Genomic DNA, 24,449 nt, shown 5'->3' on the forward strand with positions numbered 1-24,449 from the left:
ACTTTTTAAAATTCCACCCTATCTAATCCTTTCACACTAGGGTGATTCCAGTTAATATTGGTGAAGTTGAAATTCCCTACTACTATAACGTTATTCCTCTCACATTTCCCTGTGATTTGCCTACATTTCTGCTTTTCTGTCTCCCTCTGACTGTTGGCAGGCCTGTAGTATAATTCCAGCAAAGTGATCACCCTTTTTTTTTCTCAGCTCCACCCATATGGCCTCATTTGAAGAACCTTCTAAGATGTCCTCCTTCATTACTGCAGTGCTGGTCTCTTTTATCAATAATGCAAGCCCACCTCTTTTACATCTCCCCCCATCATGCCTGAAATTTCTATACGCTGGAGAGTTTAGTTGCCAGTCCTACCTTTCTTTCAACCATGTTTCAGTGATTGCAACAATATCGTACTTCCAGGTGCTGATTAACACTCTTAAGTTCATCTGCCTTGCATTTAAATAGATGCAATGGGGAGGCAATGGCCTAATGGTATTATCGCTAGACTATTAATTCAGAAGCTCAGCTAATGTTCTGGGGACTTGGGTGTGAATACCCCCATGGCTGATAGTGGAATTTGAATTCAATAAAAAAAATCTGAAATTAAGAATTGACTGATGACCATGGAACCATTGTCGATTGTCAGAAAAACTCATCTGTTTCACTAATGGCTTTTAAGGAAGGAAATCTGCCGCCCTTACCTGGTCTGGACTAGCTGGACTCCAGAGCCACAGCCATATGGTTGACTCTCATCTGCCCTCTGAAATGGCCTAGCAAGCCACTCAATTGTTCAAGAAGACAGCTCACCACCACCTTCTCAAGGGGAACTAGGGATGGGCAATAAATGCTGACCAGCCAGTGACATCCATGTCCCACAAATGAATAAAAAAAAATTAGCCTTCCAATCCTCCCATGTGCTTTATCATGCCCATGTTTTCTCTGCCTCCTGGATTGACCTAGTTTTCCTTCTATACCTGACCGAACCTTGCTCTCAACTGTTGGGAGGCCTGTGGTAAAATTCCATCTATCTACTCTGTGATTCCTCCCTACCAAATTAGTTTAAAATTTCTGCAACATGAGCAAGGAATGCATCAATTTTCAAAAAGTCTGTTTTTCCATAAGTTTTGACAGTACAATGCTCCCTCATTACTCGTCAAGTATAAACCTATGCACTCAAGCCTCACTTCCAAGTCTCAGATCCTGAAGTTTCAGGATTAAAGCTGGAAGTGTTATCACTCAGCCAAGACTGGTAGCCAGAACATTGTTTTACTTGTTGAATAGACCGATTTCAGAATGAGAAATATAATTAATCAGAATGAATATTGATATGACAACAAAAAAGGGTGTATTTTTTCTATTTGACAATTTTAGCAAATAACAAAGAGCAATGTTATTGTTTAGCATATTTTATTTTTTTCATTAATATTGTCAAAAGCAAGAAAACGCATTCCTTCATTATTTCCACAGTGGAAAGACCATGAAGTGTAATGAAGTGTGGTCATTATTGTAAAGGAAGACAATCAGGGCAGTCAACATACAGCAGCAGGAACACACAAACAACTAGGTAATCTTACAAATTGAGAATGGAAGGCAATCTTCCTGAACCGGATCATTCCCATGACACAAAATTCCTCTTAAAAGTCTTTCTTTTGATTATTACTCCAGAAGACATGGCATATCACTGGCTAGGCCAGATTTTTTGCCCATCCTTAATTGCCCTTGAAAAGATGCTGGTGAGTTGCCTTCTTGAACAGTTGCGGGATGGTGAAAATACTCCCAGAATGCCGCTAGGTTAAGAACTTCCAGGATTTTGACCAAGCGCTGATTAAAGAATGGTGATAGCTTTCCAAGTCAGGATGTTGTGTAACTTGGGCAGGAGCCTGGAGGTGGTGGTTCCCATGTATCTGCTGTCCTTGTCCTTCTAGATGGTAGAAGTCACAAGTTTGATAAGTGCTGTTGAAGAAACCTCGCTGATCTGCTGCAGTGCACCTAGTATTTTGGGAATTGACTGTGAGTTAATCTACTGAAATCATCATACTTTTGAGGCCTAGGTTTGTATAGGAGTCTCCCGTTTCTGCTAGGCGTAAGTATTGTACTAACGTGAGTTTGGATAATTTCAACTCATTTCCCTATGCCTGACGCTCATGCTGAGAGACAGAAGTGCAGTGTTGCGTTGTCCAGAATTTACGTACCTTATCTAAGAAAACATAAATCTTATTAAATAAAATCAAGGAGAAAAAAAGTAGGCCATTTTAATTAATCAGAATATTTGTACAACTGTAGTGAATTTGATGATAATGTATGGTGACTTTGCCCGCATTTAACCGGTGTGGAAATGTGAAATTTCTGGTTATCTATTATTTACATTTTGAGAGACAATTCGGGGAAACACTTGCTGCTACCCAAACATTACATGTTGAAGGCATGCATCTTACACAGGATATTAGTATTTTATATTGAGCTTGTCCCTTTTGTAATAAACTGGATTGGTGCAGTTCAGATGTATTGGAGAGATCAGTGGTAGATGCAAAAACTTTTATTCATTTCATAGATTAATATAATTGGTGATATGTGAGTTTGACAACAAATTCCTGTATTTTGTTCATCTTGTTTATTGTGACATCTTAATTGATTTGCAGCACATAAAATAGTGAAATTTTCTAAACTTCAATGCTGTATTATTGTTCTAGAGCTGTATTTTCTACTTAAGTTGGATTAGTAACCATGTTATATGTGATATTGGTTATCCAACAAGAGCAAAGCCCTTTTAAGTGAAAGAAAAACCCATCAAGTCACTCTTTTGTTTTTTTTTGGGGCCGCTTCGCCGCTGACGGGTGCGGTTGACAGCTCGTCCTCCGCAGCGAGGAGTGAGAGAGAGAAAGAAAAGAGTGCGATAGACTGAAGCGGGGGGAGAGGGGAGGGAGCTGGGGATAGTCACCGCGCCCAGTGATTGCTCGGCGGCAATTTGCTGGGGATGCAAGTGACGGGCGGGCAGTAGGACCCGGGGGAGGAGGAGGGTGGATGGAAGGCGGGGGCGGAATGACCTCCCTCCCTGTGCTCAGGCTGCCTGCTGTGAGCCGCCGCTCCGCTTGTCAATCTTCTTCCGCGCCCAAAGAAGTTTCGCTGCTGTCCGTCCCCCTTTCTCTCTCGCTCTCTCTCTTTCCCCTCCCCTTCCCCCCCGCGGGCCTTCCATTGTTTGCAACTCCCGTCCGGTTGCAATTTTCTTCCCCACCCCCTCAATTCTTGCATTGATTATTGTTTTTACTTTTTTTTTTAAAAAAACGGTTTTTTTTTCCCGTCTCTGCGATGCCCGGGATGATGGAGAAAGGGTCGGAATACCTGGGGAAAGGCCGATCAAACGGCACCAAGAGCCCGGCTGGAGCCTCTTCCAATGGACATTATTCCGAGGAGAGTGGCAGCGACGACGAGCACGGTGGTAGCCTCGAACGCTATGCGATTTTTTTCCCCCCCCAAAATCAAACTTCATTCGTCGCCGTTGAATTCTTTAAACCTCGAGCTGTGTTCGGCGTCGGTAGCCGGACGCCGTCTTGTTTTCTTGTCATTTCGCATCCTTCTGATGTATGTTTTTTTAAAAAAAATTTATTTCCTTGTTATCGTTACAGATGTCGGAATGCGAGTGGGCTCTGATTATCAAGCATCCATTCCGGAATTTAATCCCGGTAAAAGAATTATCCTCAATCCGTGATGATGATGATAATTTTGTTAGTTTAATGTGAGCCTAGATTGTTCTGGAACTGAAGGTGTGGGTTGGTAGCCTCGGCTCTGGGTGTACGTGACCCCCCCTTCCTCCCGACTGTAGGGACTAGTGGAGGGAGCTGAGGGAGGAGGGGGTGGCTGGGGGAGGCGTTCACAGTTTAAACTTGGTTGGCGAGTTCTGTACGCGAGGAAGCGTAACCAAGTGGCTTGCTTGCTGTACTAGGGGTGTTTTTTTTGTTTGGGGGGGGGGGGAGGGGGGGGTGTTGAGAGAGGCTCCGTGTGACGGGTGAATCGAGCCCGATTTAGGCAGGAAACCAACTCTTTAAATAGGCAGGGTGCCCCCGCGCGTGCGCACTGTTCGGTCCTGGTGGCCCCACCTCGCTCGTGCGCAGTGCTCGAGACGGGAGCCCCTTCACGCTTGCGCATTTCTCGGGCCTGGCGACTGGCGCCTGCGCAGTGGTCCTGATCGTGACTGGCGCCCCGAGCGCTTGCGCAGTGGTCCGGGTCGTGGACTGGCGTCCGGAGCGCCTGCGTATTTTTTTTGGGGGGGGAAGGCCTGGCGCCCCTGGCGCGTGCGCAGTGGCCGGGTCGTGACTGGCGCCTGCGCAGTGGTCGTGTCGGGCCAGTTAGGCGACCCCCCCGGAGTCCGCAAGTCAGAGAACGAGGCTGCTGAGATCTATTTGCTGGAGCCCCTGTTACTGAACGTGACTGGCTATGTCCCCGTTGAGTTCTTTATCAGCTTACTTTTCTCCTATTTGCCGGCTCTTATCCTCCGTGCAAGTTTAGCTAAAACAGTGCAGACAAAAGCAACTACCATGTTTTTTTTCCCAATGGGCAAAATTTGCCAACAGCAAAATCTAGATGAACGTGCTTACGTGCACGTATTTCTTTAAAGCATTAATATCTAAACAATGAAACTACTTAAATTGTGAACTGTGAGAATACATTTCAGAATCCCTGGACACAATGAGACTCATTTGTGGACTGATACCCAGTGCACTGTGAATGACAGAAAAAAGTGCAGATCCAAATTTAGTTGGACAACCTAAAACAGTTTAGGTCCCTGATTTATGTAGAAGGTGCTGAATGCGCGTTTTAGGCCCCCTTCCTGAAATTAGTCTGCAAGGACGGCCAACCTTGCTAAGGATATATGATATGACTGCCAAGAAAATTTTATTTAGTCATTCTGGAGAGCTGGAGGGAAGCCTTTCTCTGTTTCCTTAACCACTTCCTCATGGAGCACTGCAGGGCAGGTGGCCTAAAGTTGAAATTGCAGTAGGGTGAGCTACCCTGTGGAGGTATCACAGGCAGTAGCGTCTTTTGTGTTTATGTAGAAAGGGTTTATCTGGCATGTGGGCCACATTGAGGCCTGTGGAGCCCTTCCATGCAGTCCTTGAAGTGCTTGGGTGAGAGGTGTGATGAGGATGGGGCAAGGTTGTCTGGAGGGAGAGGTGAGCACGCTCAAGAGAGATAATGAGGGAGGGGCGAGAGCACATGCTTGAGGGGGGGGAAGTGATGAGCACGGGATGGACGAGCAGGCGCGTGTGAATGAGAGGGAGGGGTGAGTAGAGAATATCTTTCTGGTGCACTTCCAGTTTCAGTGCTCTCATTCACCTTGACACTAGAAGACACTATCCACTTTCAGACGATCATACTGGGTGAAAGTTAGTGAGTGAGGAACCCAAGTCATAGAACAAACTGGACACATACACACACAGTCTCACCCTTTCACATTCTAATTGCCACCTTTGTTTATTACTCATTTTTACGATTATCAATTTATCGTTGACTTTTTTGCTCGGCAAGTTGTTTCTTTTGTTATGTTGGTTGTTATGTTTAATCTTGTACCAAACTTTATCTTTCTGAAATAAAAGCAAAGTACTACAGATGCTAGATATATGAAATAAAAATGACTGAATGGACTAGTTGGGCTTATGTCCAGTTTCTGTCCTGTATCTTTATCTAATTCCAAGTGCAGCATGTAATATTGTAATAGCAATGCTTAAGTGAATGCATTTAGAATATTTTCCCCTCATTCTCTTTAAGAAGTACTGACTGTCGCTGCAGCATCAGCACTGCGGACACTTAATTCTTTTGTCCAGTTGGTCATTCTTCAGACATAAGCCTCTAGGTTGAGTATCAGCAGGTTATTCATAATCAAACATTACCTGATGCCCCTTTTACAGCAGAACAGGAAAGGGAACCCTGACTGGAGTGTGGTCACTAGCCTAGTGTTCTGAGCATTCCCACTTCCTTTAGATCATATGTAATTTAACATAGATGTGGCATACATTGTGACTTTTGTGGGTAAGTACTTCATAGTTCTATTCAAGATGGCAGATTTACTAAGTGATGATGAGGGTCCTTAAGTTAAAATTTCCATCAGTAAAAACTGAAATTTTACCCCGATATTTGTGTGGGCTTGTGAAAACCTGACTTGTGCACTTCCGTGCCTTCCGAAATGTATACCTGACCTATGTGTGACTTTGCATGGAATTTTTGTCTTTTTACACAGGAATCAGGTTAATACTCCATTGCATATGTGAGCAGTGTAGGTGTGGAGGCAGGCTGGTTAGAAACTACAGTAAAGAGCCCCTCACCTTTTAAAATCATAGAAACCCTACAGTACAGAAAGAGGCCATTTGGCCCATCGAGTCCGCACCGACCACAATCCCACCCAGGCCCTACCTCCACATATTTTACCCACTAATCCCTCCAATCTACGCATCCCAGGACACTAAGGGGCAATTTTAGCATGGCCAATCAACCTAACCCGCACATCTTTGGACTGTGGGAGGAAACCGGAGCACCCAGAGGAAACCCACGCACACACGAGGAGAATGTGCAAACTCCACACAGACAGTGACCCAAGCCGGGAATCGAACCCAGGTCCCTGGAGCTGTGAAGCAGCAGTGCTAACCACTGTGCTACCGTGCCGACCTATCTTCCATATTCCCCCATGTATTCTTCATAGCCATTCACCTAGTATGTACTTTGCACAGTCCACAGGAATCATGCAATACTATGCAATGGGAAGTATTTTTGAAACATTTGAAAAAAAATCAAGCCTCTAACAATATAATAAAATGCTGAATTCAAACACAATAGAAAAAAAGCTAAACCAGTAGAAAAAATGTAACCCTGGAAATGCCTGTTAGGCTTGTAAACAAACAGTAAATTCCATCAAAGGCATATTCTGTTAATACAGCCTCAAATGTTCCAATTCCAATCAACCAACCATCTACTGAGCTGAAGCCATTATTGGCTTTTGAAATTCAGCCATGAATTCATAATGACTATTGCTGGCCTAACAAAACCTTCCTGCTATATTGCTGAAACTGACAAAACAGACTGGTATTCCATTTCAAAGAAGATTGCATTCATTCAATGGAGGGGGAGCAGGTGCAGAGATATTTTAAACTTTCAAAAGAAATCGTTTTTAAAGCCAGAGCTGTCAATTGACTCGAATCACAATACAAAATATGACAGCAAAGGCTGATGGAACATTTTCACATTTGTAATGCATTATGACACTTCTGACTATTGGAAAAGTACAGTAACGGATGACAATTGCACAATGTAAGGGTCAACTTACTTTTGCAGTGCAGATCTCTATGATGAATCACTGCATTCAAAATACATCTACATTGAAAAATAGCATTAAATAATGACATTTAAAGATGTCAAAGCATTTAACACCTGTCAGAATTTTCCCAACGTCTCATTAGCCTTTGCTGTCACAAACTTTGCAGGGAGTGAGTTTTTAGGGCTTCCGACACCAGCACTTGAAAGTAGCATGCGGGAGGAAATGCAATTTCCAATGGCCATCTCAGTGGGGTCCTGACCTTGTAAGAATTGCTGTGCATTTTGTACCCAAGGCCATGCTGACCTGCCTGAAGATCGCATGAAAATGGCATGGGGTTGGGATCGGCACAGGAAAGTTGTTTTCCCAGCAAAATATTTTATAACTTCTATTGGTATGTAAAAAGGAAGCATTTGACCAAGACAAATGGGGTCCATTACAGGCAGAGTCAGGATAACTTGTAATGGGGGATAGGGAAATGGCAGAGAAGTCTGTTTTCACTAAGGAAGATGCGGGAAATCTCCCAGATGTAGAGATCCAAGGGACTGGGGAGAATACGCAGTTGAAGGAAATTAGTATCAGTAAGAAGGTTGTATTGGAGTAATTAATAGATGAAGGCCCTGGGATCTAATGTTATGCATCCCAGAGTGTTGAAAGATGGATTGTGAATTGACTTACAGACAGAAAACTGAGTAAAAATAAACAGGTCATTCTTGCTTTGGCAGGCTGTGGCTAGTGGGGTACTGCAAAGATCAGTACTTGAGCCTCAGCTGTTCACAATATATGCCAATGATTTAGATGTGGGGACAAAATGTAATATTTCCAAGTTCACAGATGATATAAAGCTAGGTGGGAATGTATGTTGTCTGGAAGATGTAAACTGGCTCCAGGAGGATTTGGACAGATTGGAGAGTGGGCATGAATATGGCAGATAAAATATAATGGAGAAAAATGTGACATAATCCATTTTGGTAGCAGGAATTGATGTCCAGATTATTTCCTAAATGGCAAGAAATTAGAAAGTGCAGCTGTACAAAGGCATTTGGGTGTCCTTTCCACAAGTCACTGAAGGCTAGCACGCAGGTGCAGCAAGCTATTAGGAAGGCCAATGAAACATAGGCCCTTGTCGCAAGAGGATTTGAGTACAGGAGTAATGAGGTCTTGGTTCAATTGTGTAAAAGTTTGGTCATACCGCACCTGGAGTACTGTGTGCAGTTTTACGCCCTACCTCCGAAAGGATACTATTGCCATAGAGGGAGTTCAACGTAGGTTCACCAGTTCCAGGGGATGGCAAGACTGTCTTATGAAGAGAGATTTGGCAAACTGGGCCTGTATTCTAAAGAGTTTCAAAGGATGAGAGGTGATCTCATTGAAACCTATGAAATAAGTAAGGGAATAGACAGGGTAGATGTAGGTAAGATGTTTTCCTTGGTTCTGGAGTCCAGAACCGGGGGCACAATTTCTAAATAAAATGATGCCATTTAGAACAGAGAAGAGGAGGAATTTGTTTACGCTGAGGGTTGTGAATCTTTAAAATTCTCTACCCCAGGGGGCTGTAGAAGCTCAGACATTATGAGCGGAATTTTCCTGTCCCACCCGCCTCGGAAATCGCGAGGGGTGGACCGTGCAAAGGTCCGATGACCTCGGGTGGGATTTTCCGGTCTTGGGGTTAGTGTGGCCAGAAAGTCCCATCCTATGTATGTTTAAAACTAAGGTTGATGGATTTCTGATTAATGATGTAAAGAGTTACACAGATAATGGGTGTAAGAAATGTCTGATCAGCCATGATCGCATTGAATAGCAGAGCAAGCTCAGTGGGCTGAATGATGTATTCCTGTTCCTATGTTTACAACTCAATTCTCCCCTCCATTGAGAGATGCAAATCTGGCCCATTGTATTTATAATTAGATTTTTTTAACAAGCGCAAATATAGAACTGCATTTGTACCTCAATAAATCCATCTTTGTAGAAGGGAGATATTCCTCTGTGAGTGATAGTCATGCATCAATTATGGAAGTCATAGTCTTGATGTCTGAAAGCCGTTTCTCAAACTCACTTTAAAGCAGCTTACTTAATTTTCTTTCAGGTGCTACAAAGTATAGTGATAAGGAAATTGGTGGCATGCTGGTTTGGTCCCCTTATCATGTCATTCCAGATGTAAAGTGTAAGTAATTTAATAATCTATTCTACTTCTTTATAATATAGTAGCTGTCTTGTATGCTATTTCCGCGAATCATTTTTCTATATATGAAATTATTCTTCAAATTTGTAATTATTTTCAGGGTGTGAAAAGGTTATTGATCTAAAGTCCAGGACCTATGGAAACTATAGGCCAGATTCTCAAGTCTGATGTCCGATCAGAGAGTTTGGTAAACATTGCAACATTCAGTTTCTGTCATACGACTAGAACTTTTAAACTGCAGCCTGTAAAGCGGTAGGTAGGGAATACTACAGAAACACATGATTACAGGTACAATAAACATTTTGTGGACTGTGGAAACCTTTCCATGCTGTGGGCACTTTGAACTTGGAATACCAGACTGGTAGATTCAAGTGTGCAAATACTTGTCAAAATTAAGTTTTATATTTGCAAATACATCTATTTTCTGCTCCAAAGAAAAACTAGATCATCGTGTCCCTTTAACAAATTGAATATCTTTCATCACCATTTTGTATGATTTGGTATATTTGCCAGTGTAATGTTCAAAGGAAGCTAAATGTAGCAAAATAGGTGTGTTACTTAATGTAATCCACAATGTAGAATGTTGTAGAGGAGAATTATGTCTCCTGTAAGGCACAAGTGTTGTTAAGTTTGTATAGGCTCAGATTATTGAGGCTAACTGCTTAACTAGGAGTCTTGGCAGATTTGATTGCGCTTGTCAGTTTTTGCCTGCAACTCAAAAGAATCCAGTTCAAGGTTGTTTTTGCATTGGTAACCAAGCATGAATCTGTGTGTTGGATATACAGCTTTTAATACATTACTACACCGTTCATAATGCTTGATTTGACCATGCTAATCTTGCCCATATTACCATTGAATTCATTATAACACATGAAGTGGATTTGCTGCTTTGGTCCATTCAATAAACTTTTTGCATCTCATTAAATTGTGCTTAACTATTTATACAAGGAGCAGAGTGCCGAGAAGCATTATCTGCTGTTTTTATCAGATTTTATGCCCAGGTACAGCTAATTAAACCTTTTTGAAATCTTTACTTGCCAACTGCCTTATTTGTTGATGGTTCAAAAAGCTGAGGGAGATTTCAGGCAGTTTGAGTCACTCTGTCACAGTACAGATTTAACTAAATCATCAGGCGTGCAATGCATCCACCACTATTAACTAGATTAGGGATCCCAGATCCTTATGTCTTCAAAATTCATATAATCATTACCAGGTGTATTAGATTTAGTGCCCATCAGGTACAGTGGGTAAATTGGGTTTGCTTGAATATGCTGCTGGATGAGCCTGTCCATATCTTGTTCCTTAGTTCGCAGTTGCACTGAAGTATCTAGTGCACATGATTTTTAAAAGGTAAATGATAAATAATCTTGATATACACCCTAGCTATAGCTGTAACATTACATTCTGCACTCTCTCGTTTCCTTCTCTATGAACGGTGTGCTTTGTTTGTATAGCTCACAAGAAACAATACTTTTCACTGTAATACATGTGACAATAAATCAAATCAAATTATAGTGAGATATTAAAGCAGTGTTCCCTCGCACTAAGTTGATCTTTCTCTATACCCTAGCTATGACTGTAGCACTACATTCTGCACTCTCTCTCCTTTCCTTCTCTATGAACGGTATACTTTGTCTGTATAGTGTGCAAGAAACAATACTTTTCATAAATACCAATACATGTGACAATAATAAATCAAATCAAAAACATGTAGCTAATTAGAAATTCAGATATGATGAATTGCATTTTTGATTATTAAAAATAAAATTCCATACTTGCTATCACTAGGTATGTAACATCATTACTCATTCTCATGGCATATGCACATGTATTTTAGTTTTGTTCGAGTGTTGGTAGAATGGCAAGATGAAAAGCATGTGCAAGTTGGATTGTTACATGTGCTTTGGTTACTGAAAGGTAATAGATGCTTGAGTGCATTTACCTTATGTGAGCATATGTAAGACATATTCTGATAAAATGAGTGCATTTGGCTAAAATAGTATTATTCCTTTAGCCACACCCCAGTTCAATGTTTTCTATTGAATAACGCAGCTCCAAATATCATCTCAATGTCTATATCCTCTCAATTGACTTGATCAGTTGTGCTTATTTTTAAGACCTGCAGTTTGAACAGCAGTTGTATTCTGAGCTCCTGTTTTGTTTGTTTAATCTGTGGTGAAAGATTCACAATGTCACCTTGGCAAAAAAATAAATTGTGTACAGTATGACACAACATTTCTGTCATTATGAACTTGCCTTGCGCAATGCATTATCAATCAGGGGATCATTGCTATGGATATAAAAGTTTTAAAATACTGGGTGGTACTCGGCACACTCCAACCTTGAGGATCGCTTACCAAATAAAATTAGGCTCAATTTATTTATTTTGCAATTAAACTGTCTGGCCCACAAAGGATATTATGTTAACTTAAAACTCTGTGTGTTACATGGTGCATTGTTTTGGCAAAAGTATTATATTGTCTGATAATTCTGAGTAGTGTATTAAATGTATTACATGATGGTTCATATTTGCTGTCATGTGGACTTCACACTTTGTGTCATGCACTTTATTGATAGCTCAATTGAGAACAGCAGCTAAACTGAATTTGTGCTTGTTAACGGGGTTTTTGACGAGGTGGCAATTAGATTCAGGAAACCAATGTCACAGTACAAAAGGTAAAAACTTATTAAAGACCAGTGATCAATGGGAGAAGTTAACTTGATGGTGACAGATACAAAACACCCGGACCTCTCGGACAAGTTCTGAAGTTATCAGTAAAAACAGAAGTTATACATTTTCTTTATCAGATTCCCTGCCTTTCATTAATTTGAAATTAATTTCATTTAGTATACACACATCAATACAAATCTCTCAAGTATCTCCGCCAACTGCATTGTACTTTCCAGCTTGATGGTATTTAATTCGTCCATTAAACTCAGATGCTAACTTCCTTTTTGGCTAAAGTTACTTCCCTGTTACCTGGTTACGGTAGACGCCACCGTAAAGGTCAAAGTGGATGTTCCCACCGGCTCACTGTCGAGCTGAGTAGACATGTGTTCCTGTGTCCAGGGGCATATCTATTCTGTGTTTGGGCAGTGTCTGAACCTATTCATTATGTTTGAAAATATGTTCCCTCATAAGAATCTTCCAGATATGAGTTTTGCTAGCTAATGGGTTCCCAGATCTTTGGTTCTGAACTATTTGCCTTTCCCATTATGCCTTTTGGTAACTTGCTTTGGCCAAAGTGAACAATGATTCATATAATACTTAAAATACATTTAAAATATCATACATGTTTTACAATAGTTACTTGTTTAATTCTCTTACTGTATACGCATATGTGTAAGCTATTCTCTTGTTTTAAGAATCATTTAACTGTTAGTTCTGTCAGTGTCTTATGTGTACTGTCTAAAAACTAAGAAAAATGTAAAATAATCGCTTTCAGTCCTGTAGGAAATGTCCAAATGAAAAATGTGGGAGGTAGCTAGAAAACTAAAAACCTGCAAAAAGAATTGGCTTGGATATTAATAGGGATGGGTCTTGTAAACGGGATGGGTGAGAGGGTTGGGGGGGCTTGTGGAGCTTCAGATGGGAAACTTCTTTAGACTCTTTAGACTCCTGACAGGTTCAGCACCAGGAAGACAACCCGATTGGCAAGCTTGGCTTCCAGTTGAGCAGGGAGCAGCCACACAGGGCCAAGTAGATCTGATCCATGATACTGTTCTGGGTGAGCTTAGGGAGCACTCCTAGCCCACAAGAAGTGCTGCAAAGGCATATCTCGCCTTGCTTCAGTTACTGAGACCTGGAAAATTTGGCTGCCCACTATAAAACCTGCAAAACAGGTTTGATCAGAGATTGTCAGCCTCATTATTGTATCTAATTTGCAATCCTGCCTCCCAGGCGAAGCGAATGTCCGACATTTGTCTGAGTAAACATGGCCTGCAGCAACTAACATTTTCTATAAAAGTGGACAGATTTGGGGCTGGAACTCAGAAGTAGAAAATTTTCTCTCCATGTCTACTTCCAATCCACTTGTTTCCTTCTCGGCCTTTTGGCTAAGCTCAAGTGTATGGATGGCAGCCCATGGTCGGCCGCACTTGGTCGAGGTCATTAGGTTACGCTGAGGCTTCATATGTTTCATATGAAGCAATTTTTAAAAGCGGCATCTCGGCCTTTTGGCTAAGATGCAAATTAGCTCAAGTCTTGGAGGAGGAACCTCCCCCTTCTCCAATCAGCTTGGCTCATGTAGATCAGGCCCAGGACAGGGTGGTTTGGTCGCTCGCCCTGTCTTGTCAGCCTGGATCAGAAATGTCTCAACTTGTTGAGACTCTGAATTGGATTTGATTTGATTGAATTGGAAAAGTATTTAAAAAAAACTTGTTTCATGTATTAACGTTTCCCATATCCAATCTTGAATGGCCAGTCAAGTAGATCAATAATTAAAGCAAATTAATCACTCAAAACATCTGTTATTTCCCTCATCCATTTTCTTTATCTAAGCCTGCTGCACATGCCCAGGAGTAACAATTATAACTAGGGTACATTTTAATTTTGTTGTCTGACAGAAACTAAGTGGCAAAGGAGTTTAAAAATGATCGGGTCAATATGTTCTTTGATTTCAATGCAGCAGTTTTTTGGACAATCAAAGTGCACACCAGAATGAGGCAGAAGCCTCATCTGTTTATGCAAATTAGGATCCTATGACCTATGTAGGACACCCAGTCTCATCCCAGTTCTGACGGGATGTAGAGGCTGGAGTGCTGACTGGCAATGTATTTTTGATTGATTTTGGTTGGTTCATCATCAAACTGACATGGGTGGTGTAGAATTGAATGGAGAGAGCAAAGAAATAGAAACTTATTGGAAAATATTGTCTCAGCAGTGAGACAAAATATGTGACAACAGGAGTTCAAATGTTTATAGACAGGTAATCATAAAGATGATATGCTGTTTTATAATGATGAGAGCATTATATCATGTAAAGTATAATGTTTTAATCTGCTCGTAGAATGGTAGCTGCATCCAACTTCAAATGTCCTTTTTAAGACAAGCAGCTGAAGTTGCTGCTCTTTGTTCAGATCAGTTGGAAGCTCATTCATCTTAGCAATTTATCAGGTTAATTGTAGGTCAAACTGGCTTTTCGCATGACATTTTATATGTGTAATCCTTGAAGTAGGCATACACTATATGCAATATATTTTAAAAATGTTTTTTTGGTACTGGTCATGAGTACTGTGTGTTTGTTAAGCTGTAAACTTGTTTACCTTTTAAGGCCACGGCTTAGGTGCTCATTGAGACATTTTAGAATGTTAATAATGCTATATAAATGCACATTTTGGCTGCAAATTTCTATGATCTGTTTGAAGTCAGTGAATTGCTTGTAGACTTTAGGCTCCAGATCAAAATAGCTCCGGTTGTAATTCTTGGCTTTTTAACCCTTGAAGATTGTTTTGTAGATATACTAGAATATAATACTTAGAATGTTGTGATGTATGCTGGGTGTGAAAAAATGTATTTCACATGACAGTGATGCGTGAATGTTGCATTGTTTTATAACCTGGCAAAATCGACTTTGACAGGTTCATATTAGGATTAACAAGTCATAAAATACAGAAACACAAAATAAGACCAGGAATAGGCCAGTCTTTTGAGCCTGCTGCGCCATTCATTGTGATCATGGCTGATCATCCAACTCAGTAACCTGTTCCTGTTTTCCCCCCATATCCTTTCTCTGGGTGAATAAAGTTCTCCTCATCTCGGGCGTAAATAGTTTATCTTTTATCCTCAGACTGTGACCCCTGGTTCTGGACTCTCCTGCCATCAGGAAAATCTTTCCTACATCTACCCTGTCTAGCACTGTTAGAATTTTATAGGTTTCTATGAGATTCCCCTCTCATTCTTCTAATTTACTAACCGACTCCATCTCTCCTCATACATTAATACAACATCCCAGGAATCAGTCTGGTAAACCTTCACTGCACTCCCTCCGTAGCAAGAACACCCTTCCTCAGATAAGGAGACCAAAACTGCATGCACTGTTCCAGGTGTGGTCTCACCAAGGCCCTGAACGTAACTACAGCAAGACACCTTGCTCCTATACTCGAATCCCCTCGCTATGAAGGCCAACATTCCATTTGCCGCCTTCACTGTCTACTGCACCTGCCTGCTTACTTTCAGTGACTGGTGTACAAGAATACGAAGCTTCTGTTTCACATTCCCCTGTCTCAATCTATAGCCATTCTGATAATCTTGTTTTTGTTACCAAAGTGGATAATCTCTCATTTTATCTACATTATACTGCATTTGCCCATTCACTCAACTTGTCTGCATCCTCACAACTCTCCCTCCCACCCAGAAAAATACTTTTAAATAATTTTAAAAAGATAAGGTGGCAATCGGGCTGAATCAAATAAGTATCTGAACTGATGTTTGATCTCTGCATGATTCTGCTTAATGAAGGGAAAAGGGAGTTGAGTATTTTCATGGCTGTAAGTATTGTTAATAGGAATGCGTCATAGACACTTACGTAGATTTGATCAGTTTTCATTTTCCATTTCTTTGTGTATTGGATGGATTAAGCATTGGATTTATACACCAAGATTTGAAATAAAGTCAGAAATTGCTGTCAAATTTTTAGTCTGTTGATATCTGAAGAAACACAAAAGGCATTTAACTTTTTGAGCAGACTCTTCATTAGAATTAGCGATATTGAGAATTGATTTTTTCTCTCTTCAGATGCTGTAGACCTGCCGTGCATTTAAAGCATTTCTGTTTTATTTCAAGATACTCCTTATGGACAATTCTTTTTTTTAAAAATTGTATTGATTAAAGTGTGGTTCTGTCAATGTGCCATTTTTCCAGATTCAGCATTCAATACTAGTGTCAGGTGCAGCTAGGTCAGGTATAACATTAGACAGATGTAGATTAAAACGCTTTCCAACAATGTACATTCAACTTAGCAGATGCTCCTTGCTAATCTCTTGACAGGAGGATTCTCCTTGTCCTTTCCTGGTGCAGAGTTGGCGTGCTGAATTGAGAAACCTTTTCCTTTTTGAAAGTATTCTATGCCCGGTATCGTTTATACTACCAGCTAAATTAATGAATCTCAGCAGATCCTGTATTTTAAAAACAAGCTAACCATTCATCGGACCCTTATTGGATTTGTTGCAACCCTTGACTAATGGCATTGCATGGATGTCAACAGAACACTTTCTGCTTTAGTTACTTGTTGGTCTAGTGTATTTCATTGAATATCATTTAGAAAGTAACTGTGCATATCAAGTACAAATTTAAAAGGCATGTACAATAAGCATTTTGGATGGAAGTGATACCTACCCTCCATTTAGAAAGCAAATCTCACCAATTTGGAAAGCACAAATTATTTTGCATTTTTAAAAGGTTAACTGTTGTATGTGCAAATTAATAATTACTAATGGATGTTTTCTATTCAAATTAACAATAGCAAGTTCATTGGGTTATCTTCACATGAGATTTATAAATATATTAATTTGTGCTGTTTTTCCGCCAAGCACTTTAGGAACATTGGTAGGAGATTTTTATTCCATTAGTGGTTTATCACAGGCATATTTCCTACTCCGGTTTCTAATGTCATCAAAATATCTTGATTGTGGTAAGAATTGGTGTCGTGTTGCACTATGGATGGAGGTTAATTCTCCTTTTAAGAGTACCTGATGCTGATGTTGGGCCATGGATTGCGTAATAATTATTTAAAATTTGGCACTTTCTTTTTCCAGTGGATGAATACATTGCTGTAGCAAAGGAAAAGCATGGCTACAACGTGGAACAGGTTTGTTTAAAAAATATATTCTGGAAGTTGCTTTGAAGGATAGATTGCAGTCTTTGTATTTAGAGCCCTTAATGAATAACCATATCAAGCGGAAAGCAGTCATTTCAGTTTGATGTTTAGAACTCCCTATTTTAGCTGTAGGATCTTATTGATTGGGCTGTTTGAATATCATCAATTATATGTTATTGCCTTGTCAGATGCACATCTATTCTAAACAAAAATAACATTGGTGCAAATTGTCAGAAAACTTATGCATTGTAAATTTAGAATAAGAGCCTGTTGCTGACTTCAGTGCAAAGTTGGGAGCATTGTTCAGTTTTGTCAGAGTATCATTGTGCGAGGGTGGGGTTTGACATGAAATACATTACTTTACACTGAGTTGTACAGTAGTACAAATGTACCCATAATCATTCCCTGTATCTTTTATTTATTGCATAAATTTGATTGATGAGCCTCTCTGATAACGAGTAAATTCATCATGTGATGTCTTGCCATGAAATTGAAAGGCCCCAGCTTCCATTTCTGATTTGTGTAGTTAAGTGAAATCAACCAGGACATCTGTTAGGACATTAAAATTGCCCTCAAACTACTTGGGTTATGGGGAAAATCATCCCTAAAATTTTGCACTCCTGATTCCAATCTAGTGACCCCTCTGCACTTCTAAACTTCTGGTTGGCACGGTGGCACAGTGGTTAACATTGCTGTTTCACAGCGCCAGGGATCCGGGTTCAATTCCTGGCTTGGATCACTGTCTGTGTGGAGTTTGCACATTCTCTCCGGGTGCTCCAGTTTCCTCCCACAATCCAAAGTTGTGCAGGTTAGGTGAATTGGCCATGCTAAATTACCCCTTAGGGGGACTAGCTAGGTTAAATGCATGGGGTTATGGGGATAGGGCCTGGGTGGGATTGAGTTTGGTGCAGACTTGATAGGCCAAATGACCTCCTTTTGCACTGTAGGATTCTATAAACATCAGGTAAGGACAAGCTTTGACAAAGGGTCATCTGGACTCGAAACGTCAGCTCTTTTCCCTCCTCACAGATGCTGCCAGACCTACTGAGATTTTCCAGCATTTTCTCTTTTGGGGTGAGGACAAGGTTGGAATCAGCTGTGCTGAACACTGTTGATTTGGCTACTGACCCCAATATTTATGGAGGTAACTTGTAGCGACTATGAAATGTGGAAGCCCTGAAAATTTAACAACGCATTTGAATTTTTCTCATATTAACTGGTCAGCAGCCAACCAATTCAAGAGGCAGACCAACTGTTGGGTGGAAAAGTCAGAATGGGGGATAGATAGATGGGAGAAATTGTGGGGAGGCTGTACATGGGATGATGGAGCATGAAATGCCAGTCACAGAGAGGGAGGTTAGTTGTGGTAGGTTAGCATGAGGAGCTGGAGGGAAGCACTTTTACTTCTACCCTTTAATCATTACCAGAAAACCAACTACTTGCTGGATCTGGCAGTTCTTCCCTCCCTTTGGCTGTTGGGTTTCCCATGCCTTGGAAGCCTGGCTTGCAGCTGCATGACATTAAATCTATGTGGTTACTAAAATCTGAGTACACACCTTCATTAGCATACTTAAATTACTGTTCCACTGCCACCTCTCGAGCAGGTTACCCATCTGCCCTCTTCCATCCCTGAACTTCTCCGGTTAAAATGGATAAAGGCGCATTCAGATTGATTGGAGTTGAATTTCAGACTTTAAAGTTGTTGCCATTTCTTATCTGGGAGAGGGGTGGTGATGAGGTGGTTGAAATCTGTTGTTATTGAAGTAAGAGTTGGCACCTCATCTTCAGGAGAGGAGAAAAACAAAAGGGGCATGAATGAGAAAGGAGAAAACAATTGGCTGTGCAAAGGCAATTTCTGTATGATGTTCAAAATTGCAGTGGATCAGGAACAGAATTAGCATTTTGTAAAATGTGAACTTTCCCAAGAATCCCCTTGAGTGCCTTCATAGTGCTGTATTATTTCCTGTCCCCCTCTCCTGCCCAAAGATAGAAAAGTCCTGTATCTCTTTGGAGGGGAAAAATCTGCCCTGGAATGGAATTTGATAACTTGCATGGATGACAAATATTGCATGAATTTGCAGATAGTTTTCTAATTTGTTACTTTGTGTATACTTCATAGGCTTTGGGAATGCTATTCTGGCACAAACACAACATTGAGAAGTCATTGGCAGACTTGCCTAACTTCACCCCTTTTCCAGATGAATGGACTGTAGAAGACAAGGTCCTCTTTGAACAGGCCTTCAGTTTTCATGGAAAAAGTTTTCACAGGATTCAGCAAATGGTAACTAAACCTTTGCAAATCATTTTGTAAATTTTAAGGCAACCGATTTTGATATTGAATTAATGTTGAGTTCTGCTGGAAAAAGGTAATGGTACTTCCAAAATAATGAATGTTAAATATATTACTACAAAAGCCAAATACTGTTGCTGCAAGATTTCAGGGTTGATGATGCGGGGAGACGAGACAGAGGAATGGCACTAAGTCACAATGCTCATTTAGAGAGCTGGTGCGGGCACAATGGGCCAAATGACCACCTCCAGCGCTGTAAGAAATCTGTGATTATGGATCAAACTATTTCGGAGATGAGAAATTTTCACCGTTTGACATAATTTGAACCTAAGGAAAACAGAATTCAACCGTTTATTTTTTCCCACCCTCCACTTGCCCCTGGGTGCCATTGCTCAGCTCCTTTCTTCTGAATCTGCAACCGTTCAAATTGCCAGGAAACTACAGGCCAGTTCGATAATGTCTATTGAAGGGAAAATGTTAAAAGTTATTATTAAAGATGTTATAGGAAGGCACTTGGAAAAAATCAGGGTAATAAGGCAGAGTCAACATAGTTCTATGAAAGGAAAATCATGTTTGACCAATTTATTGGAGTTTTGAAGAAGTAACATATGCTGTGGATAAAGGAGAACCGATGGATGTACTGTATTTAGATTTCTAGAAGGCAGTTGATGAGGACACCTATGTCAGACTCCTATTTATTGACTACAGCTCAGCCTTCAACACCATTATCCCAATAAAACTCATCTCCAAACTCAGTTGCCTATGGCTTGATTCCTCCCTGTGCAGCTGACCCTCGACTTCCTAACCCACAGACCGCAATCAGTAAGGATAGGTAACGACACTTGCTCCAAGATTATCCTCAACACTGGTGCCCCGCAAGGATGTGTCCTCAGCCGCTTAAGATACTCCTTTATACACTTATGACTGCATGACCAAATACTGCTCCAACTCCATCTTCAAGTTTGCTGATGACACCACTGTAGTGGGTCAGATCTCAAACGATGACAAGACAGAGTATAGAAAAGAGATAGGAAATCTGGTGAAATGGTGTGATGACACTAATCCCTCCCTCAATGTCAGTAAAACAAAGACGATAGTCACTGACTTCAAGAAACACAGTGAAGGATGTGCCCCTGTCTACGTCAACGATGATGAAGTGGAGATGGTTGAGAGCTTCAATTTTCTAGGTGTTCAGATCACCAACAATCTGTCCTGGTCCCTTCACACCAACACTATTGTTAAAGCCCATGAATACCTCTACTTTCTCAGGAGGCTCAGGAAATTAGGCATGTCCACTACAACTCTCATGAACTTTCACAGATACACCATAGAAAGCATCCTTTCTGGATGCATCACAACATGGTATGGCTCCTGCCTTGGAACCCTGGATGACTTGGAATATTGAGGCCCTGATCAAGAAGAAGAAGATTTTGACATGCATAGGCAGCTGCGATCAAGTGGATCCGTTGAAGAGTATAGAGGGTGTAGGAGTAGAGTTAAGAGAGAAATAAGGAGGGCAAAAAAGGAGCACAAGATTGCTTTGGCAGATATGGCAAAGGAGAACCAAAGAGATTCTACAAATACATAAAGGGCAAAAAAGTAGGGAGAGGGTAGGGCCCTTTAAGGATCAACTACGTCATCTATGTGTGGATCCACAGGAGATGGGTGAGATCCTAAATTAATATTTCTCATCAGTATTTACTGTTGAGAAAAGGATGGATGTTAGGGAACTTGGGGAAATAAACAGTGATGTCTTGAGGAATGTACATATTACAGAGAAGGAGGTGCTGGAAGTTTTAAAGCGCATCGCGGTAGGTAAATCCCCGGGACCTGACGAAGTGTATCCCAGGATGTTGTAGGAGGCTAAGAAGGAAATTGTGGGTCCTTTAGCAGTGATATTTGAATCATCGACAGCCACAGGTGAGATGCCTGAAGATTGGAGAGTGGCAAATGTTGTGTCTTTGTTTAAGAAGGGCTGCAGGGAAAAGCCTGGGAACTACAGGCCAGTGAGCCTCACATCTGTAGTGGATAGGTTGTTAGAAGGTATTTTGAGAGACAAGATCTACAGGCATTTAGAGACATAAGGACTGATTAGGAACAGTCACCATGGCTTTGAGTGGAAAATCATGTCTCTCAAATTTGATTGAGTTTTTTGAAGGGGTAACCAAGAAGATAGATGAGGGCAGTGCAGTTGATGTTGTCTACCTGGAATTTAGCAAGGCCTTTAACAAGGTACCATATGGTAGGTTATTGCATGAGGTTAAATCTCATTGGATCCAGGGTGAGGTAGCCAAATGGATACAAAATTGGCTTGATAACAGAAGCCAGAGGGTGGTTATAGAGGGTTGTATTTCAAACTGGAGGCCTGTGACCAGCGGTGTGCCTCCGGGATCAGTGCTGGGTCCACTGTTATTTGTCATTTATATTAATGATTTGGATGAGAATTTAGGAGGCATGGTTAGTAAGTTTGCAGATGACACCAAGATTGGTGACATAGTGGGCAGTAAAGAAGTTACCTAGGATTGCAACGGGATCTTGGATCAATTGGGCCAGTGGGCCGATGAATGGCAGATGGAGTTTAATTTAGATAAATGCAAGGTGATGCATTTTGGTAGACCGAACCAGGGCAGGACTTACTCAGTTAATGGTAGGGTGTTGGGGAAAGTTATAGAACAAAAATCTAGGGGTATAGATTCATAGCTCCTTGAAAGTGGAGCCACAGGTGGATAGAGTGGTGAAGAAGGCATTCAGCATGCTTGGTTTCATTGGTCAGAACATTGAATACAGGAGTTGGGATGTCTTGTTGAAGTTGTACAAGACATTAGTAAGACCACACATGGAATACTGAGTACAGTCTGGTCACCCTACTATAGAAAGGATATTATTAAACTAGAAAGAGTGCAGAAAAGTTTTACTAGGATGCTACCAGGACTTGATAGTTTGAGTTATAAAGAGAGGCTGGATAGACTGGGACTCTTTTCCCTGGAACGTAGGAGACTCGGGGGTGATCTGATAGAGGTCTATAAAATAATGAGGGGTATAGATCAGCTAGATAGTCAATATCTTTTCCCAAAGATAGGGATGTCCTAAAACTAGAGAGCATTAAGGTGAGAGGGGAGAGATACAGAAGTCTCCAGAGGGGCAAATGTTTTCACACGGGGTGGTGAGTGTCTGGAACAAGCTGCCAGAGGTGGTAGTAGAGGCGGGTACAATTGTCTTTTAAAAAGCATTTAGATAGTTACATGGGTAGGATGGATATAGAGGGATATGGGCCAAACGCTGGCAATTGGGACTAACTTAGTGCTTTAAAAAAAAGGGGCGGCATGGACACGTTGTGTGGAAGGGCCAGTTTCCATGCTGTAAACCTCTATGACATTATGATTATGACCGAGACCACAAGAGACTACAAAAGGTTGTGAACGTAACCCAGTCCATCATGCAAACCAGCCTCCCTTCTATTGACTCCGTCTACACTTCCTGCTGCCTCAGAAAAGCAGCCAGCGTAATCAAGGACCCCATGCACCGCGGACATACTCTCTTCCACCTTCCATCGGGAAAAAGATGCAAAAGTCCAAAAACATGTATCAACCGACTCTGGAACAGCTTCTTCCCAGCTGCCATCAGGCTTTTGAGTGGTCCTAGCGTATATTAAGCTGATCTTTCTGTTCACCCTATCTGTAATTGCAACACTATATTCTGCACCCTATCCATTCCTTCTCCCCTATGTACTCTGTGAATGGTATGTCGTGTCTGTATAGCGCGCAAGAAACAATACTTTTCATGTATCCTGATACATATGGCAATAATAAATCAAATCAAAATAAGGTACCACATGAAAAGATATTGCAAAAAAAAACTCATGGTGTAGGAGGTAACATATTGACGTAGATAAAAGATTGGCTAGCTAACAGGAAACACTTGGCATAAATTACCAAGTTACCAGGATGTTGCCTGGTATGGAGGGTCTTAGCTATGAGGAGAGATTGGGTAGACTGGGGTTGTTCTCCTTGGAAAGACGGAGAATGAGGGGAGATCTAATAGAGGTGTACAAGATTATGAAGGGTATAGATAGGGTGAACAGTGGGAAGCTTTTTCCCAGGTCGGAGGTGACGATCACGAGGGGTCACGGGCTCAAGCTGAGAGGGGCGAAGTATAACTCGGATATCAGAGGGACGTTTTTTACACAGAGGGTGGTGGGGGCCTGGAATGCGCTGCCAAGTAGGGTGGTGGAGGCAGGCACGCTGACATCGTTTAAGACTTACCTGGATAGTCACATGAGCAGCCTGGGAATGGAGGGATACAAACGATTGGTCTAGTTGGACCAAGGAGCGGCACAGGCTTGGAGGGCCGAAGGGCCTGTTTCCTGTGCTGTACTGTTCTTCGTTCTAAATGGGGCGGCACGGTAGCACAGTGGTTAGCACTGCTGCTTCACAGCTCCAGGGTCCCGGGTTCGATTCCCGGCTCGGGTCACTGTCTGTGTGGAGTTTGCACATTCTCCTCGTGTCTGCGTGGGTTTCCTCCGGGTGCTCCGGTTTCCTCCCACAGTCCAAAGATGTGCGGGTTAGGTTGATTGGCCAGGTTGAAAAAATTGCCCCTTAGAGTCCTGAGATGCGTAGGTTAGCGGGATTAGCGGGTAAATATGTGGGGGTAGGGTCTGGGTGGGATTGTGGTCGGTGCAGACTCGATGGGCCGAATGACCTCCTTCTGCACTGTAGGGTTTCTATGATTTCTATGATTTTGGTTGGCAATATGTTGATGGTGCGCTACAGGAATCCGTACTTGGGTTCAAGTCTACAATTCATATCAATGGTGAAGTTATGGTTGCTAAATTTGTTGATGACACAATGGTAGGGTAGTAAGATATG

At 41.5% G+C, this 24,449-nt stretch overlaps 1 protein-coding gene across 6 annotated transcripts in view; it reads left to right on the plus strand.

Moving 5' to 3' along the window:
• The first annotated feature begins 3,089 nt into the window (after window positions 1–3,089).
• Window positions 3,090–24,449, plus strand: part of rcor3 (REST corepressor 3) — a 73,235-nt gene continuing 51,875 nt past the window's right edge. For 3 of the 6 annotated variants that reach the window (XM_078229732.1, XM_078229734.1, XM_078229737.1), the window contains exons 1-5: window positions 3,103–3,431; window positions 3,619–3,675; window positions 9,382–9,459; window positions 17,233–17,285; window positions 19,414–19,575. In XM_078229732.1, coding sequence (XP_078085858.1) covers window positions 3,302–3,431; window positions 3,619–3,675; window positions 9,382–9,459; window positions 17,233–17,285; window positions 19,414–19,575 — 480 coding nt within the window. In that variant the 5' untranslated portion in view covers window positions 3,103–3,301. Of the gene's footprint in view, window positions 3,432–3,618; window positions 3,676–9,381; window positions 9,460–17,232; window positions 17,286–19,413; window positions 19,576–24,449 lie in introns of all 6 variants that reach the window. The other 3 variants (XM_078229733.1, XM_078229735.1, XM_078229736.1) reach the window with 2 other exon arrangements.

Source organism: Mustelus asterias, chromosome 15, assembly GCF_964213995.1.
Source record: "Mustelus asterias chromosome 15, sMusAst1.hap1.1, whole genome shotgun sequence".
NCBI classification, from domain to species: domain Eukaryota; kingdom Metazoa; phylum Chordata; class Chondrichthyes; order Carcharhiniformes; family Triakidae; genus Mustelus; species Mustelus asterias.